We start from the raw sequence: 20086 nt of genomic DNA, 5'->3' as shown, positions 1-20086 counted from the left end.
GTCGTCCGTAGAAACGCATGTTGATGCCACAGCAAGCGGCACGCGGGCTTCTCACAAACGCCTCGTGGCCAAGGTCGCGCGAGTCGCCGGGCTGGGCGGGCGGGCGTGCCTCGGGGAATCGCCGTCCCGCCTCCGGGCGAGCAGAGCCCCGCCCCGCGCACCGCCCGGGCCCGCCCACGGTCAAGATGGTCCCTGGTCCCGCCCGCGCGCCACTCTGCAGGGACCGCGATCCCGGGCCAGCTTCCGACGATGGAGAGGAGGGCTCGGAGCTCCTCCAGAGAGGCCCGCGGGAGAGGCGCCGGATCCCCCCACAGGGAGAACAGGAGGGCGAAGACCGAGAGGGGCGGCGGTGGCCGTGGGCGCCGGGACGCCGGGCGGGAGCGGGCGGGGAGCCGGGGGGAGCCCCCAGCGCCCGCAGCCACCGTGGTGGACGTGGATGAGGTCCGCGGCTCCGGTGAGGAGGGCACCGAGGTGGCGGCGCTGCTGGAGAGCGAGCGGCCCGAGGAAGGTAGGGGAGGACGGGGGATATGGGCAGGGAGGTGGGGGGGTGTCTCTCCAGGTGGTACCACGGATGTCACATCAAGTGGAACGAGTCATGGCACCGAGAGCCACCGACGCCAGAGCAACCTCCGGGTCCTGCTCAGATTCCCAGGGAATGAAAGGCCTAAATTGGTTAGGACCCACCAACCCTCCACCAAGTGGTGGGGACCAAAATACATAAGAAATACAAATAACATCAACTGAATACCGTTGGTCTTAGAGGCCAGCCATGGATGGGAAGCGGAGGGGAGTGTGGTCCAGGTTGGGCACCAGTGAACATGGCAAAGGAATGTGCAGCTGGTTTTCGTGGCTAATGAGTATATGGGCACCTAATTTAAGTGAAGACATTCTTGAGTTGGTGGTTCTACCCGACTATGTAGCTTATTATTCTCTCCTCATCCCCAGTCTTACCTAAAAGTATTTTAAACTTTCTTTGGGATGATCATTTGACAGCAGAGCCAAGGAGAGAAGAGTCAGACCTGGATTCCAACTCAGCTAACTAGCCATGTGATCAGAGGCAGGGCCTTAACCACCTAAGCACCAAGGATAACAATAATAGGTACCTTCGAGGAAAGAGGTGAGGGTACAAGGAGATATGCCATCCAAAGCACTTTGCACAAAGCTTGGAGCAGAGAATATACCAAATTTGCACAGATTCCTTGCAAGAGAGAGGAAAGTTAGACTGAAGGAGGGAATCATAGGGAAATAGATATTTTTGGCTTCTGGGGGTGAAGCCACTCTTAGGAACAAATATATCTGCTTCCAGTCCTTTTCATAATGAATGGAAGAGAAAAAAATCATTACACCTTCAGTGTAGAATGACAAGGGTCTAGGGGATAGTAAATAAGGAATAGTGTGTTGTATTGCTTCCTGCTGGCAATGAAATTTTAACATAATTTCCTGGTTACCAGCAAAACAGTGTATGCTGGAACATTGAAAGCTATGATTTATGAAAGATTCCTGGGATCCAGTTTATACGGACCGTGTTAATGCTGTTTTGCCCAACTGAGCCCTTTCATCAGTCAGAAACTTCTGGTCATTAAAGGTTTGTTGGGTCAATGCCACAGTATGGATGAGGTTAGAGGTAAGTATTATGCCTCAGACCATATTGGCAGGATAGGCAAGGGAGAAAGCCCCCGCCCCCTGCCCTGTATGGAGTTTTAACTCTGTGTCAGGCACACACTGGGTATTTTACTGAGTATTATCATTCCCATATCACTGATGAGGAAGCATGGTGAGAAATTAAATAACTTGCCAAAAACCTACAGCTGGGAAGTGGAGGAGCCAGAATTCCAGAGTAAGGTGGTCTGACTGAAAAGCCCATCCTCGCATGGTACCGCGCTTTGTGGTCCTGCTTTGTGGTCATGTCCCGGCACTGCCACCAACCGGCTATGTGGCCTCAGGCAAGTAACGTCGCCTTCGTGGGCTTCACTCAGTTTCTCCAGCTATTAAATGACTGGAGCCCAAGACTCCAAGCAATAGATGAGAAGTCTCACTGAAGGGGAGTCAGCCTTGCTGAGCCCTTGTCTGAACTTTCTGTGGCTTCCAGGGGACAGGGAGCAAGAGAAACAACATCCCCTTCTCACCTAGAACCACACTCCCATGGCCAGGCTGCTTTGGACGTGAGTAGAGCTTCACCTTACCGAAATGTTGGAGATTCTTAGATTATGTCATATCTAAGGCTCCTTCTGCCTTAACATTTAATATTTCACCATTCACTTAAACCAAATTGAGTATACAAGGAACTCATTCCAACAGAATAATATTTTGTGAGTAAAGCTATAAGCTAGATTTGGAATATAACTGTTAGTTTTCTGTTCACATCCCTAACTACTGTAGGAAGGCATTTTGAGGCCTTCCTTCCCTTCTAAGATGTTATTTTGTCTGTATGTACTTTTATTTATTTTTACTTGCACGGTTACCACTGGCAAATGAAATATATTTATAAACTAATTAAACATGGCAATAACACCCTTACTGCCCCTAAGAAAGAATGCTGTAGAAATTAATATGATGTTGCTAGAGTACCATTTCCCAAAATAGATTGCAAAGGAAATAAATTTTATAGAACATGAATTTCCTTGGAGAAAACTTGCCTGGCCAAATGTCTGGGAAATCCTAGGTTAAACAAAGCTAAGAATGCTTCTTTACTGCAGGGACACTCGTAGCTTCAGTATGCAGGTGAACACTGGGATACAGTACACAGTATTTCCTAAACTTGTTTAGCCAGGGAACTCTTGGTTTGTGGGGCACCCTGTGGGATTAGTGTTCCATGGGACAGACCTGGGGAACTATGTACTATAGCGTTTAGTGCCGACACTAGTTTTGTGCTAGTATAGATTTGCATCTGTTTTCTTCAAGTGATCAATTTGGTGATGACCTTTCCAACTATTTTACAGGCGTGGAAATCAAATATTCAAGCCTACCGATTCATTGTCCTCTTTTTTCCATCCCTCAAAAATAGACTTTTCACCATTCCTAATGATTAGTCACCTTCTAGTCCTCTACGAGGTTTTTAAACTCACAAATCATATCCCTTCGGCCAGTGTCACGGTACCTTGGAGATTAAAATTCTTGAGATTTCCATAACTATTACATTTAACTAATTTTCACTCTCCACTTCTTCAGTCTTATGATTCAACAAATATTTATGGAGCACCTATGTTGTGTCAGACACTATTGTAGGCCCTGAGGATACAATGTAACCAAGACAAGGCCCCAAGAAGCTTGTGTTCTTGAGATTAACTTTCCCTCATACATTTTCCTTTATCACCCAAGTAACCCGGATGTTCTGCAGTCCAGTTCATCATTACTTTGGTAACGACTGTCTGGAGATCCACACCCTGATCCAAAGAAGGGACTCCAATGGAGGAACCCGGACATTTGGGGCAGGAGTGGAGGGGGAAGTAAGCTCAGGGAAGATGAGCCTTTGCACTGGACCAGAGGTCCGGTCTCCTCGGATTCAACACGTGGTACACGAGAAGCACACTTCAGTACTTTTTGTACATCTATGCCATTTCATACATCGATACTATGAAAAATGTCTCATGAGAGTGTTGGTATGAGATTCTATGAGATAGTGTTATGTCTATATAACAGATATAGCATAGTTAGCCTCCCCATTGCATAGATGAGAAATCAGGTTCAGAAAGATCACGTGCCTTGCTTAAGGTCATTTGACAGAAAATGGTGGAGCCAGAACTCGAACCCAGACCTTCCGCCCAGATTCTGTACTTATTTGAGGCACCCCCCGCCCCTTTCCAGGAATCTTCTCCACCTTCCACAGGCCCGCATAGCCCTTCACAGACGCGCCCTATCATGGGAACTGACCACTGACATCCACCTCACTCTAAATTTCCAGCAAAGTCTGCCCTGCCCCTAATACCAAGGACTGACCAACAAGTGCTAGTCAGTGAGTATGGTAAAGTTCTAATATAATTATTCCCTGACTTTTTTTTAGGTACCAAGTCTTCAGGTTTAGGGGCCTGTGAATGGCTTCTCGTCCTCACATCCCTGCTCTTCGTCATTGTGACCTTCCCTTTTTCTATCTGGTTCTGCATAAAGGTGAGATTCCGTGAGGACCCAATACGTAATCTCCCGGTGCCTCTCACTGACCACACGTCCACGTTTCTGCGGTTTGGTATGTGCCATCTGCTCTGCATAGAATGGCCTTCCGCCCACTTGTCTGCCAGGAGAGCTCTTACTGCTTTCAGACCTTGCTCAAATGTAACTGCGAAGCCTTCCCGGACTCCCCAAGACTGTCATTTCCTTCCCGGTGCTCTCGTGTCTCTCTGCTTTCACATCCATTCTAGCACTTAGCACGTGTATAATCTTTGTTGGCACCCAGTCTCTCCCGTTAGACTGAGAGCCCTCAGGTCAGGGGCTCTGTCTAGGTCATCTGCACTCTGCGACACAAAGATCAACCCAGAATAGATCATGATGTCCACTTCTGGCACTTCCAGGAAACTTCTCAGGCAGCTTCTGTACTATGAACGATGATTCTCTTTGGCCCACGTGCCTGTCCTCAAAGTAAATGAAGACCAAAGACCATGTCTATTCAGGAAGCACGTGCCAAGACAGGAGCATAAGTGCAAGGGGTTTATTGGGAGGCATTTTCTATGAAAGACTAAGGGGAGAGAGAATAAGAGTAGGCAAAGAAAGCCTTCAGACAATGATGCGGTTCTGATACCTGTGCTGTAAGAAGTGAAGGGAGGATTGGACAGAAAGAGCCTCAGACTGTGGCACGGCCCCAAGGTAGTGTTGGCCTGAAAGGGAACTCCAGAGCTAAGTTTGCTTCATGATGGGCAGAAACAGCCAGGCCCTAAGACCCCTGCCATTGTTACCAGTGTCTGGAGCTGCTGGGGAAGAGCATGTCCTTGGCTGGAATGCTACACGTGCTGCTGGGGCCATTGCTGATTATACTCCTCACGTTAAGACCTTCTCTTCCTCCTTCTCTTCCGCCTCCTCTCTCTTCCGGAAAGGGTGTTGAATATTGTCCCACACCTTTTCTGCACCCATTGAGATGATCACGTGGTATTTGCCCTTTATTCCATTGATACGGTGTATTACATTCACTGAATTTTGAATGTTATATCAACTGCGTATCCTAACATAAATCCCACTTGGTTGTTGTGTAAAATCCTTTTCACCGGTTTCTGGATTCAGGCTGCTGGCAGTTTGTTGAGGATTTCACATCTATGTTCATAGGAGATACTGGTCTGCAGTTTTCTTTTCCTGTGATGTCTCACTCTTGTTTTGGGACCAGGACAACACTGGCCTCAGAGAATGAGTTGGACATATTTTCCTCCTCTTCTGTTTTTGGGGAGAATCTGTGAAGAACTGATATTACTTCCTTGTCAAATGGATGACACAATTTACCAGTGAAGCCTCTGGTCCTGGACTTTATGAGAAATTTTAAAACTACTAATTCAGTCGTTTACTTCTAGGTCTTTTCAGGTTTCTTTTTTCTCAAGTCAGTTTTGGTCACTGTGTCTATATAGGAATTTGTCCATTTCACCTCAATTATCTAATTTGGGGCATATAGTTGTTCATAGTATTTTCTTTTATAATCTTTTTTTTTTCCCCCTATAAGGACCGAAGTGATGTTCCTGTCATTCCTTTTCATTCCTGTTTTTGGAAATTTGAGTCTTCTTTTTTTTCTTCGTCAGGTTAGCTAAATATTTGACAATGTTGTTGATCTTTTCGAAGAACCAACTTTTGGCTTAGTTGATTTTCTCTATTGGTTTTCTAATTTCAATTGCATTTATTTCCACTCTAATCTTCGTTATTTTCTTCTTTGTGCTTTTTTTAGGTTTAGTTTGCTCTTCTATTTCCAGTGTCTTAAGGTAGACAATTAGGGTTTTATTTTGAGATATTTCTTCTTTTTTATTATAGGCATCTACAGCTGTAAATTTTCCTCTCAGCGCTGCTTTAGCTGCATCCCATATGTTTTGGTATCTTGTGTTATTGTTTTCACTCAGTCAAAATATTTTCTAATTTCTCTTTTGAGTTCTTCTTTGATCCATTGGTTATTTTAGAGTGTGTTGTTCAACTTCTATATATTTGCAAACTCCCCAAATTTCTTTTTAATGATTTCTAACTTCATTCCTTTGTAGTCAGATAATATACTTTGTGTGTAATTTCAGTAGTTTTAAATTTATCGAGGTTTATTTTATGGCTAGCATTTAGTCTATCCTCGTGAGATTTCCTGCATTCTTGAGAAGAAAGCATACTTCGCTGTTGTTGGGTGGAGTTGTGTGTCAGCATCTGTTAGGTCTAATTTGTGTATCGTGTTGTTCAAGTCTCGTTTCCTTTTTTGTCTTCTGTCTAGTTGTTCTGTCCATGATTGAAAGTGGAATATTAAGGGGGTGCCTCGGTGGCTCATTTGGTTAAGTGTCCGACTTCGGTTACAGTCATGATCTCACGGTTCATGAGTTCGAGCCCCATATCAGGGGCTGTCAGCACTGTCAGTGCAGAGCCTGATTGGGATTCTCTCACTCTCCCTCTCTTTCTGTGCCCCTCCTCTACTTGCTCACACTCTTTCTGTCTCTCTCAAAATAAATTAATAAACTTAAAAAAAAGGGAAGTGGAATATTAAAATCTCCAACTATTAGGGTTGCTTGAATTGTCTATTTCTGTTTTCAGTTCTCTTGGTGTTTGCTTCTTATATTTTAGATCTCTGTTTTTAGGTGCATACATGTTTATCATTGTTATACTTTCCTAATGCATCAACCCTTTTATTGTTATGTAGTGTCCCTCTTTATCACCTATAACATTTTTGTGTTTGTTTTAAATTCCATTTTGTCTGGTATCAGTATAGCTGCTTCTGCTTTCTTTTGGTTGCTGTTTGTGTGGTATGTCTTTCCTATCCTTTTGCTTTCCATCTACGTGTAACGTTTAATCCAAAATGTGTCTTCTATAGACAGCAGATAGTGGGTAGCAGGTTCTTTTGAAGGGGGATCTGAGCACCTGTATGGCTGCCATAGAGTCCAACACTAACTCAGCCACGCATTGTGGCGAAGGCTCTCAGGTCCGGCCACTTAAGATGGTAAACCCTAAAAGCCAATTAAGAAGAGCATACTGAAGCAGAATGAGGTATTACATTTGAGCAAGGTCTTGAAGGAGTGAGACTCCTCTTCGTCTCTAGGAAGAATTTGTTTCTTCCAATAAAAGCAGAAAAGAAATAAGTAATGCTAGAGAGCCAAGAAATTGTGGGTGCCTGGGGCCTGCTCTGGAAACCAAATCTAGACATTCATTCTCATTCGTTGTTTCACCAAGCAAGGCAGCGTTCAGGCACAGGAGCTATAAGACTCAGCAGGATCAACAAGATATGGTTCTTGACCCCAAGGGACTTATAGTGGGGTAGTGGAGCCTGTTACCCTAAGAAGCACACTACAACATGTGTTACTTTTGGTCTCTTTGTTACATTTTAATAATTGACTATTTTATTTTGAGAGACACAGAGACAGTGCAAATGGGGCAGGAACAGAGAGAGAGTGAGAGAGAATCCCACGGAGGCTCTGCGCTGCCAGCACAGAACCTGACGTGGGGCTTGAACTCATGAACTCTGAGATCATGACCTGAGCTGAAACCAAGAGTTGAACGCTTAACAGAATGAGCCACCCAGCACCCCTGGGTGGAGCTTTCTAAAGCGGAAAGAGAATGAAGAACGAAAATAGATATGGCTCAGTCACAAATAATCATTTGTTCATTCAACAGTTCACAGGTGGGGGCATATATACAAAACAACAGACCATGTAAGCTAATGATAAGCAAGCATTAGAACCGAAATCTTGATACTGGGCCAGAAAATGAAGTTTATTTTTGAAGTAGTGTTCATTAATTTTCCTGTCTCTCTTCTAATACACAGACATTTCTACACAGAGAATCTCCCCTTTTGCCAATTACAAAATAACTACACATTTCCAGGGTGCACTTAATTTTTCTAGATACATCACCAATGAGAATAGACAAATTAAAAGTCAATTGAATGACTTTGAAGCAACCTCAGAAAAATTGCAGTTTGAAACAAAATATCACAAGTGGTATTAAAATATACCCTCTCTATTAAATAGCTAATGCGTGATACATATAAAAGCTAATAATGCAGAAGTCCCAGGAAAATACAAGATAAAACATGCTGTGATTTTCTTGACTTAGATATGTTGGACATAGTAGAAGTATTTTTTTTAAATAATCATGACTCTTTAAACAAAATTCTGTTCATGGGTTCAAAAAAATAACATGTTTCTGAAATTCTACACTTGCTAAGTGTAGGTTTTGGAAATGTAAATATTAATAGAAATTTCTTCTTGGTTCTCAGAACTAAAGTTTTCTGATATTTAGGATCACTCTCTTGCCAAGGCCTTTTGAAGACTTTGTTTTTCTTTCTTGGAATGTTTCAAAAGTATAATCTTTCCCTTTAGGTTGTACAGGAGTATGAGAGAGTAATAATATTTCGACTGGGACATCTACTTCCTGGAAGAGCCAAAGGCCCTGGTACGAAACACATTTTTATCCCCCGTTGACTTGCCAATTTCTTCAATCCATGCATATTTGTCATATGGACCCCAGATTATATGAAATAACTTGATCCATGGTATTTGCATTTTCTAATCTTTTTAAAGTCTTTAAGTTTATTTATTTTGAGAGAGAGAGCAGGTGAGGGGCAGTGAGGAAGAAAGAGAGAATCCAAGCAGGCTCTGTGACATCAGCACAGAGCCCAATGTGGGGCTCAAACTCAAGAGCCGTAAGATCATGACCTGAACCAAAACTAGGAGCTGGATGCTTAGCCGACTGAGCCACCCAGGCACCCCTCTGTTATTTGTAGCACAGGTTGTGAAAGATTAGTCAGAGAGCATTACCACCAGGTCACAGTGACCAAGAGAGAGGATGGGTGCAGAAAGTCAAATGCCAGGGCCAGGCTGGCTGGAGTAGCAAGTAGGCTTAGGGCCCATGGCTGGGCACCGGTTTGAGCAGAACGTGTATTTCGTTAGAGTGCTGTCAATTCTCAGAGCAAAGCTGAGCTAGTTCAGAAGCTAGGGGTCAGACCAAACCATGGGAGATAGGCAAAGTCTAGCATCCAAGTGGAAAATTGGCCTTTGGTTCATGGAACTTAGAAAACATAGACTGAGCACCTCCTGTGTTTTAGATACTACATAACTACCAGGGAGATGGGGGCACCTGGGTGGCTCAGTTGGTTAAGCGGCAGACTTTGGCTCAGGTCATGATCTCACTGTTCCGTGAGTTTGAGCCTGCATCAGGCTCTGTGCTGACAGCTCAGAGCCTGGATCCTGCTTCAGATTCTGTGTCTCCCTCTCTCTCTGCCCCTCCCCGACTCATTCATTTCCTCTCTCTCTCTCTCTCTCTCTCTCTCAAATAAATAAACATTTAAAAAAAAAAAAAAAAACTACCAGGGAGATGAAGGTGGATAAATGAGACATGGTTTCTGATCTCTAGGACCTTACAGTTTAGTAGAGTTGCTCTCCAGAGGTCCAAGCTGATTATGGTGCACAGATAGAAGCATGGTTAGTCTATAAAGTCTAGTCATTGGGGTTTAGAGATCCAAGCCAGCCAGGAAGTCATAGGAAGGAACAAAGTCCCACTGTGCATATATTGGAAAGGGTCCAAGTGCTAAGCCAGGAAAACAGAAACAGCAGAGAAGAGAGACTAGACTAGAGGACACAAATCAGAGTTTGACGATTCAGGACAAGCAGATGGGTCCACATAAAAGTAGAACCAGACCCTGTAGCCTAGGACAGCGACCATCTTGTTCTGGTTCTAATTGTCGGCCTCCTTCTTTATTGGGGCTAGAAAGGGCCAGTAGCTGGGCTGCTCCTCAGAGAGGTCCTGGGCTCTGTGAGGTGCTGCTGGCTCCAGTAAGGCTTTGGCGATTGCTGGAGCCCACATTGCCCACTGGCTCTCAGAAAATCTCGATAAATCAATCTAAAACTATTTATGGCCCATTAACCCTGTACATTACATTAAGTACATAAGGAATAATGAGCCAACTCAATGGCTGGTATCATGATATTGCTATTGTGCTACCTCGGGGGCTCACATTTTAAGAAGTACCACAGGGAGTTTGCTGGCTCTAAAGTTTGTCATCTTGGTACGTGCATGCATTCAAAAATAATTTTACAGAGCACCTAAAAGTCACTACATCAGGCACTAAAGCTAGTAATAGTGCATAAGACACTCTTGCTAGGGAGTTCAAATCTAGGGAAGAGGACAGACATGTTACTCAAGATCTGGAGGGGTCAGCACCATGACCGAGGTAACCATACAGCCCATTTTGCTGGGGTTAATCCCTGTTAATGCCAGTTTCCTGGAGTACATTGTAACAGTGCTCTCCTTTCATCCTCAGAAGTGTCCTAGATTGAACAAAAAAATTTATATGGTCACCTTAGCAACCACAAACACATTATAGGGGTGGAGGTGGGATTGCCCGATGATCTGTGTGTATTTGGAGGCTAAGAAAAACAATGCAATATGCAACCTGACACCAAAGAGGTGAACCCCAAGCAGTCTCCCTACTGACGATTCACCTGTTAATTTCCCTGCCCCCTCTTCTAGGCCTTTTCTTCTTTCTGCCCTGCCTGGATACCTACCACAAGGTCGACCTTCGTCTCCAAACCTTGGAGATACCCTTTCATGAGGTAAGCCAAATCACGGATTTTGCTTTCTTTCTACATTTCATATGGCTGAGCTACCAGGTCTGATCCAAGGCAAAATAATACTTAAGCTCAAAAGTAGAAAAGGAAAGATATGGACTATATCAAATTAAGAACTTCTGTGTTTCAAAGGACATGATCAAAAGAATGAATAGGTAATCTATGGAATGGAAGAAAATATTTGCAAATAATATACCTGATAATATTGAGAATATATAAAGAAATCTTATAACTCAACAAGAAAGGAAACTCAATTAAAAATGGGCAAAGGAGCAAAGGACTTTGTGATGGTTAATTTTACGTGTTGGCTTAGCTAAGCTATGGCACCCAAGCTTGGTCAAACATATCTGAGTATTGTTGTGAAGGTATTTTTTAGATAAGGCTAATATTTAAATCAGTAGATTTTGAGTAGATTACCTTCCATAATGTAGGTGGGCCTCATCCAATGAGTTGAAGGCCATAAGACCAACCTCCCATTGGGAGGAGGGAATTCTGCCAGCAGACTGCTCTCAGCCTCGAGCTGCAACGTCGCTCTTTCTTGGGTCTTCAGCCTATTGGCCTGCCCTGAAGATTTTGGACTAATCAGCCTCTACAATTGTGTAAGCCAATTACTGTTTTTCCCTCTCTCTCTCTCTCTCTTTCTCTTTCTCTCTCTCTCTCTCTCTCTCTCTCTCACACACACACACACACACACACACCCTAATGATTTAATGATTCTATTTCTCTGGAGAGCCCTAACTAATACAGACTTGAACAGATATTTCTCCAAAGAAGATACACAAATGGCCAACAAACACATGAACAGATGCTCAACAGACTAATCATTAGAGAAAGGCAAATCAAAACCACAATGAGATACCACCTCACACCTGTTGGAATGACTACTATAAAAACAAACAACAACAGCAGCAACAAAATAACAAGGGTTAGCAAAGATGTAGAGAAATTGTGTTGTGCACTGTTTGTGGGAAAGTAAAATGGTGCAGCTGCTATAGAAAACAATTCCTCAAAAAATCAAAAATAGAATTAACCATTTGATCCAGCAACTCCACTTCTGGGTACATACCCCAAAGAATTGAAAGCGAGGTCTTGAAGACATATTTGCATCCCTATGTTCATGGCAGCATTATTCGCAATAGCCAAAGATGAAAATAACCCTAGTGTCCACTGATGACTGACTGGAAAACAAAATGTGGTACATACAATGGAATATTATACAGCCTTTAAAAGGAAGGAAATTCTGACATACGCTACATCATGGATGAACCTTCAGATCATTGAGCTAAGTGAATTAAGCCATCACAAAAAGACAAATATTCTTAGGATTACATTTATATGAGGTACCTAGAGTAGTCAGATTCATAGAGACAGAAGGTAGAATGGTGGTTGAAGAGGTTGGGGGAAAGGAGTAGGGAGTTGTTTAATGGATTTCACTTCTGCAAGATAAAAGAGAGTTCTGGAGACTGGTTGTACCACAATGTGACTTGTATAACATACTGCCACTGAATTGTATGCTTAAAAATGGTTAAAAGAGAGGGAGCACCTGGGTGGCTCAGTCGGTTGGGCATTTGTTGATTTCAGCTCGGGTCATGACCCTGGGGTCATGGGATTGAGCCCTGCATTGGGTTCCATGCTGGGAATGGAGCCTGCTTGAGAATCTCTTCCTCACTCTCTGTCTCTCTGTCTCCCCTCTACCCCTCTCCCCAGCTCACACTCTCTCTCCCTAAAAAAAAAAAAAAAGTTAAAATGGTAAATTGGATGTTACATGTATTTTGCCACAATTAAAAACTAAAAGTAAATATCCAGATTTTTGTATTAGTAATTTAGATTTGTAAACTTTTCCTAAATTGTCTCCCACTTTCCATTTGAAATTCTTTCTCATTCCATCTTTTGGTAAATACAAATAATACATAAATTTTTAAGAGGCTTATATTTGGATAATTAAAGGTAAAAAGGGAAGAAATAAAACTTACCCCTAATCCTATATATATCATATATATACACATACATGGTATATATATGTATATATGTACATATTTATATTTATATCCTACACATATCTAAATTCTTTTTTCTAATGTTTATCCATTTATTTTGAGAGAGAGAGAAAATCCCAAGCAGGCTCTGCACTGTCAGCACAGAGTCTGATGTGGGGCTGGATCCCATGAACCCAGTTATGACCTGAGCCGAAATCAAGAGTTGGACGCTTAACCGACTAAGCCACTCAGGTGCCCCATCCTATATATACCTATAGGTATTGTTATTTTTGAGTGTACCTTTTCAGATTTTTCTATGTGTGTTGTTATATTTACAGACAGGTATACATACCATACTGCTTCATAACATGCCTTTTTCACTCAACACTGTTGTGATCACGTTTGCATATATTAGCTATGTTTCTACCCCTTTGTGTTCAGTGGACACATAGCATATGGATGCAACACAATTCCCAATTCCCTATGGTGACTATTTAGTTCTAATTTTTTATGATAATAAGCAACGCTGTGAATGACATCTTTGCAGCTAAATCCTTAAAACATGTCCTTGTGGTAAGCGTCTAAGACGGAAATGTTGAGAATGTGCAGCGTTTAGGGCTCTTGGTGTGCGTCGCAAGTCTGCCCTCTAGCGTTCGTACTCCCAGCAAGCAACTCATCAGAGTGCTCGTTTCCCAGAACGTGCTTCTCTTTCAGCATCAGGGTTCTTTCGGCCTCAGGTTAAAAAGGTCTGGTATACAATTAACTGGATGTTTTCGCCTAAGAAAAGTATTCCTGATATTTTTACAAAGCCATTTACAACAGGATTCCTTTAAATTGTGAGTTCTTTATTGTATTTAATAAAAACTCTGTAATCTTCAAAAACACATCTATTTTGAATAAAGCGTGGGCCAATGACTTTTTTTTTTCTTGCTATAATCTTACTGAGAAGCTTTCCTTTGAACACATTTAGCTTCTCTATCCCCACCTGGGAAAGGAGCCCTAACATAAGGCCTGTTATCCAAACTCTTTTTTCTGCCCAGGTTGTGACCAAAGACATGTTTATAATGGAGATAGATGCCATCTGCTACTACCGAATGGAAAATGCCTCTCTTCTCCTGAGCAGTCTTGCTCACGTGTCCAAAGCTGTCCAGTTTCTTGTGCAAACCACCATGAAGCGTCTCCTAGCACATCGCTCCCTCACTGAGATTCTTCTAGAGAGGAAGAGCATTGCCCAAGATATAAAGGTACTTAGATAAATTTAACATCAAGTATGTTGAAATAGCTCTTTTATTCATTTCTTCGTTAGCCACTTATTGAAGCACGTGCTATGGAAGCATGTGCCAGACCTTCACTGCTAAGCTGACCGCTAAGGAAGAGGCCGCCAAATTTGACCCTGAGTCAATCTGGTGATGACTAGTCAGTCGCTGCCATAGGTTCTGCTCTTAACCCTGCCCCAGTGGCTTTGGACTCACTGCGAAGTGCCCACATAGCACCAAGTGTGGGAGTGAGAGCTGACAGGGATGGCGGGGCTGGACAGGACAGGGTGGTGGTTATACAGAGATGGTCAGGAATGGTTCCTGGGAGCTTACGGCCTAGTTGGGAAAACAGCAAAGTTAAATAGTAAGTTCAGATAAGACTTTCAGATCCAAAGAGGTAAGATGTCACAGACCCTTAGTGGTTAATCTCCCGACCAGTCATCTGCATTTAATTGATTGGGGATTAGGGCAGGAACTGGGGAGCAAGAACCACCTCACAAGCAGCCCCATCCAGCCCGCAGACAGCACAGCACGCTCAGCAAACGCGCCCGCGGCCAGGCTGGACATCTTTGATTCTTACCGAGACGAGTTGGCAAAGGTGTTGAGAGTGAAAACAAAGCAGGATTCCGGGCAGCCGGCCAGTCACATGGCAGTTACGACCAGTGAGGGACCCTGTCATTGAGGCCTTGAGCCCATGATTGAGTTAGGAGGGTACGAACGTTGTCTAGTCGAACGGAGGACCTCCAACAGCAGGGCCTCAGGGTCAAAGGCGTTGGTAACGATTGCGTCTGATGGGCCCTGAGCGGTCACTAATCTTAGAAGGTGAAGTACCCAGGTGTCTGTGATTTGTCCAACTTGTTACTCATAAAACTGAGATTAGCATCTTGGTGGAAAAGGGGAAAATTCAGAAAACAAGAGAACCAAAAAAGAAAAAAGTTAGAATAAGAAGAACACAGGTAGTTGCTGCTCTGGGATTTCAAAACCACTCTAGCATGGGGGCGCCGGGGGGGCTCCATCAGTTGAGTGTCCACTCTTGATTTCGGCTCAGGTCATGGTCTCACAGTTCATGGTATCGAGTCCCCCCGTCGGGCTCTACGCTGACATCATAGAGCCTGCTTGGGATTCCCTCTCTCTGCCTCTATCTGCCCCTCATCCGCGATCACTCACACTCTCTCTCTCTCTCTCAAAAATGAACATTTAAAAAAAATAAAATAAAACCACTCCAGCGTGTTCCCCCTCGTCCCCCTCAGCCTTTCTTCCTATTCATCCCTCCCCTCTAAAGGGTAAAGGAAAGGGTCCAGACTCTGGACACACAAGCTTGCCTTTGTTACACTGAATTTTTATGTATTCACACATTTGTCTTCCTGGATTATGGACTCCATAAGGGCAGGGGTCATATTTTATCCGTCTCTCTGTTCTCAGCACCTGTCACCGGGCTTGTCCCACAGCAGTCAGATAGTGTGCTTTGGATGAGTGAATGAGTGACCCCACTGTTACTCCCCCTACTCCACCTGGGCAGCTAACCCCGTGCACTCGGCACCTGGCCCGCATGCAACACTTCATACTTGCACGCCTCCTCTTGGGCTGCTTCCCTTCTCCCCACAGGCAAAACCCTCTTTGTCCTTTAAGACGCCACCTCCTCTTTTCAACATCCCTTCCTCTCATCACCCCAACCCTCCCCCCGCAGATTAGCCAGCCTCCTCAGGGCCCTCCATGCACGAAGCTAGCTGACTGTGTAGCCACTAAGAAATCATCAGAAATCATTTAAAAGGAAAAGTGTGGGTCCACATGCGGAGCTCCGTCCCCTCCCCTCCTTTCCAGAGCCCACAGTTGCCTTTCTCCTGCCTTGTGGGTCTGGGAAGTGGGTGCCACTGGCGGGAAAGAGGCACCTGTATTTAAATGACAGCCATTTGGGAGACAGTAGACTCTGGTTTCTCTAATAGATGCATCTTAAAACAGATTTTAACAACTACACCATCTGTACCGGTTTCCCACGGCTTCTGTAACAAATTACCACAAACTCAGGGACTTCAAATGATGCCGGTCTAGTCTGTTACACTTCCGAAGGCCAGAAGTGCCAGATCAGCTTCACTGGGGCCAAAGTCAAGGTGTCAGTCAGCAGGGCCACTTCCTTCTGGAAGTTCTGAGGGGAGAATTCGTTTCCTTGCATTTTCCAGCTTCTCTCAGCCCCCTCTCCCCCACCTTCCCCGGCTTGCGGCCCCTTCCTCCGTGTTCACAACCCATCACTCCAATCTCTGCCCCCAGAATCACGTCACCTTCTCCTCTCCTGTAGTCACACCTCCCTCTGCTTTCCTCTTAACAGGACACTTGTGACTGCATTTGGGGCCCACTGGGAAGACCCAAGATACTCTCCCCATTTTCAGATCCTCTAACTTAATCCCATCTGCAAGGGCTCTTCTGGGGTAACATTCACAGGCTCTGGGCATTAGGACACGGTTGTCTTTGGAAGCCACTATTCAGCCTACCACACCATCTTTAATTCCACAAATATTTGTTGAGTGGCACCGTGCAAAGTTAAGCAACTTTGTACGGCAATGCTAACACAAAAGTCCTTTCAGAGGAAATGTACTTCCTCAGTACAGAACAAGGGCCATGAGGGCGTAGAGGTGCTCCCCTCACCTGGAGGTTCTCACTGACATCTCAACTCTTCCCTCCACAGGTGGCCTTGGATTCAGTGACCTGTATCTGGGGAATCAAAGTGGAGAGAACAGAAATGTGGGTAGGAAATTAACCAGGAAAGATAATATGATAAAAGGAAATGTGTTGGGGTTTTTTTTTAATAATTTCAAAAATTATTTTCAGTGAGTTGAGTATTATTGCCACACTAGCATAAATTTGGAAAAAGGAAAAAATTACCCAGTACTCATAGCCATAACAGAACCACTATAACATTTAGGCAAATTCCTTTCATGGATTAAAAAAAATTTTTTTGAGATAAAATTCACATAACATAAAAATGGACCATTATAACTGTTTTAAAGTACAATCAAGAGTTTTATTATTTTCACAGAGTGGTGTAACCATCACTACCATCTAATTCCAGAATATTTTCATCAGCCCAAAGAGAAAGCCCACACCCATTAGGCAGGAACCCCTCACTGCTCACTTACCCCCTCAGCCTGACAGCACAGGTCTCCTCTCTGTTTGGCGGTCCTGGACATTTCATGCAAAGGTAGTCATATATTATATGGCCCTTTGCGTTTGGCTTCTTTCACTTAACATATTGTTTTTAAGGTTCCTCCATGGTGAAGCGGGTATCAGCACGTCATTTCTTTTTATGGTCAGATAATCCTCCACATCTGGCTTATCTACTCATTCGGTCACGGACATTTGGGTTGTCTCCACTTTAGGACTATTATGAACAACACTGCAGTGACCGCTCAGGTGCAAGTTTTTGTGCAAACACGTTTTCAGATACAACCAGGAATAGAATTACTGGACCGTACGGTCACTCTGTGTTTAACTTTGCCTGGAACTGCCAAATTGTTTTCTGTGTGATTTTCATAGTTTCAAATACAATTTGTATCAGATACAATTTCAGTTTCAGATACAATTTTGTATCTTTTATGTAATACATTAAGTATTACTCTTGTCTGGTCAGTTCTACTCTTTTCAAAATCAATTCCTTTATAAACTTAGATGAGTTCCCTTATTCTTAATAGTATGGCCCTTCAAGGCCGTGTTTTTTCTTAAAGGTTATGTGCTTTTTATCTTTTATTTATTTGAGAGAGAGCACGTGAGTGGAGGAGGGGCAGAGAGGGAGAGAATCCCAAGCAGGCTCCATGCTGTCAGCACAGAGCTCTACGTAGGGCTCAGTCTCACAAACCATGAGATCATGACCTGGGCCGAAATCAAGAGTCAGACACTTAACCGACCGAGCCACCCAGGTGCCCCAAGACTGTTTTCAGTATTCAAATTTAATAGCTGGGATTTAGCCTAAACTGTAAGTGGGAAAGATCGTAACAACCCATCAACCAAAAAACGTGTTCTACTTGTCAAGAAAAAGCCACAGCTCTACGGTAACATCAGCGACAACAGCAGTCTGCATTTGAGGCACTGACTTTTGAGATGCTCTCCCCCGCCACTGTCTACCTCAGAGTCTAGGGACAGCACACCCTGTGGAGTGGTCCGAATTTGCTGCACAGGTGGCCAGCCTGTAGGAAGCCCCGGCTGCTGCAAGCAGTGCTGCATACCCACGTGCCCACTGTCTCTCTCTTCCAGTAAGGATGTGAGGCTGCCGGCCGGGCTCCAGCACTCACTGGCTATGGAAGCCGAAGCGCAGAGACAGGCCAGAGCGCGGGTGAGCCAGCGCCGCGCCCGCTCTCCAGGCCTGCTCCTGCAGAACATGTCCCCTTTGCTTCCTCACCTCCCATCCGTGCAGGAGCTAGGAGGACGCTGGCTTGTGCCCCCCACCCCACTCTATTAAAACCATCTCTCTTACGCCCTCTCTCTGAAGCTACTGGTAACAGTGACCACCTCCTCCTTCTGGAGTCTTGCCTTCCCTCTCCTTAAGGGCGTCTCTCCACCCTTCATCCCTCTTCTCTTGTGCTGCCGCCTTTCCCTAGGGAATGCCAGTCACCCGTCACCTCTATGTGAATGACACCAGACCTGTGTCCCTACCTCTGTGCGAGCTGTGCAGGGGTGACCGTGATGAGGGCCCGGTTCCCACAATGCCAGAGCCGAGGGAAGGCTGCGCGGCTCGCAGCCTCCACGCGGCCACGCCAGTGAGTGGCACGGATGTGGCTGCCGGCAGCTCCCGAGGACCGAGGTGGGGGTGGGGGGACGGGTGTCAGGAAAAGGAAAATGAGGACAGAAGGAGAGACAGACGTCTCTTAAAGAACAGAAAGCATGTGGAGAAAACCCTACCACAGAAGAGGTCAGTAACCCCAGAGTGTGGAGAGGAGGAGGAGGGAGGGAAGGAAGTGGTCCTCTGGGCAGAGTACCTTCCCGATCTCTGGGTCGTCCTCTTTGTCCATTGGACGGTGGCATTTGGATGGTGAGCTGGGTGCTTTTTCTTCTGAAATGCTTACCGTTCATTTTGCCCCAGTTAGGAGTCTCCCTTTCAGGCTTCCACGACCTTGCCTAGAATGCCGGCCAACTTTTTTCTCAATATGGCAAAATCCTACTAATCTTTCAAGGCCCAGCAGACACAACAACTCCCTCAACACTTCACTCTGCTTGTCAGGGCCCTTGACAGATTCTGCCCTAAATTACACCAGTAGTATCACCTGTCTCCCCTGGACCAGATCCTTGAGAAACAGGGCAGCCTGCTCTGTGCCTGACAGTGCCCGTCACCTACTAGGTGCTCCATGCTCCATGTTTGCTGAGGAACCCTGAATAGTGAGGAAAGCCTTGGAGGAACGAGGAGGAAAAGTCACTTTGCTTCTCTGCACATCCGTTCTCTAGGTGATCGCTGCGGAAGGGGAGAAGGCCGCCTCCGAGTCCCTGAGAACAGCAGCTGAGATCCTAGCGGGCACTCCGGCTGCCGCTCAGCTGCGATACCTCCACACGCTCCAGTCCTTGTCCACAGACAAACCTTCCACAGTGGTTTTGCCTTTGCCGTTTGACTTGCTGAATTTCCTGTCTTCTCCCAGCAACAGAGCTCAAGGAAGCCTCCCCTTACCAAATCCTTCCAGACCTGTTGAGCCACCAAATCCTAAAAAGAAAGACTCTCCCATGTTATAGGAAGAGCCAAGGGTAATGTGACTGGAAGGGGCCTGACTTATAACAGCCACATCCCTGAGTGAGGCACTCTGTCCTCACCTCCTGCCCTTTCTTTGGTTGCCATATGGAATGCCCTTGGAATGCACACAGTCACAATTCAGGAATCTGCATGAGAAGACAATGAGATGATGTAATGACAGAGAAACCATCTAACAGGTTTAGATGGATCATTGAATCAGAGTAATTGTGGGAGAGCTTTAGCCAACATTCGACTTTGGAAAGAATTTTGCGTCTGTACAGGGCTAAATTTTGACTTCCGAAGATGTAGGTCAAATGTGCTCCGTAGCCCTTTCTACCTGCCCCTATTATTGTGTTCATCACACTTTACTGTAATCTTGTACTTAAGATTCAGGCTTCTCTCCAACCATACTATGAACTCCTCACAGGCACGTCTTGG

General features: G+C 44.8%; 1 protein-coding gene and 1 long non-coding RNA gene across 4 annotated transcripts; one reads left to right on the top strand and one right to left on the bottom strand.

Moving 5' to 3' along the window:
* Positions 1–130: 130 nt before the first annotated feature.
* NPHS2 (NPHS2 stomatin family member, podocin) lies at positions 131–19650 on the top strand. The gene is made up of 8 exons (XM_060643658.2): positions 131–508; positions 4001–4104; positions 8466–8538; positions 10615–10697; positions 13729–13932; positions 16625–16680; positions 18187–18265; positions 19372–19650. The coding sequence occupies exons 1-8, from the start codon at positions 250–252 to the stop codon at positions 19648–19650; spliced, it is 1137 nt and encodes a 378-aa protein (XP_060499641.1). The 5' UTR covers positions 131–249.
* LOC132686110 (uncharacterized) lies at positions 13958–19378 on the bottom strand. Of its 3 annotated transcripts, none has more exons than XR_009613445.2 (5): positions 18909–19378; positions 16585–16650; positions 15959–16087; positions 14525–14827; positions 13958–14280 (listed from the first exon to the last, which is right to left on the bottom strand). It is a non-coding gene; the product is annotated as an uncharacterized LOC132686110 (long non-coding RNA). The 3 variants fall into 3 exon arrangements; XR_009613448.2 differs by having other exon boundaries at positions 18996–19378; XR_009613446.2 differs by having other exon boundaries at positions 19265–19378.
* Positions 19651–20086: the final 436 nt, after the last annotated feature.

This window comes from Panthera onca, chromosome F1, assembly GCF_046562875.1.
Source record: "Panthera onca isolate mPanOnc1 chromosome F1, mPanOnc1 haplotype 2, whole genome shotgun sequence".
Lineage (NCBI taxonomy): Eukaryota > Metazoa > Chordata > Mammalia > Carnivora > Felidae > Panthera > Panthera onca.
This window is presented reverse-complemented; position numbering and strand designations above follow the sequence as displayed.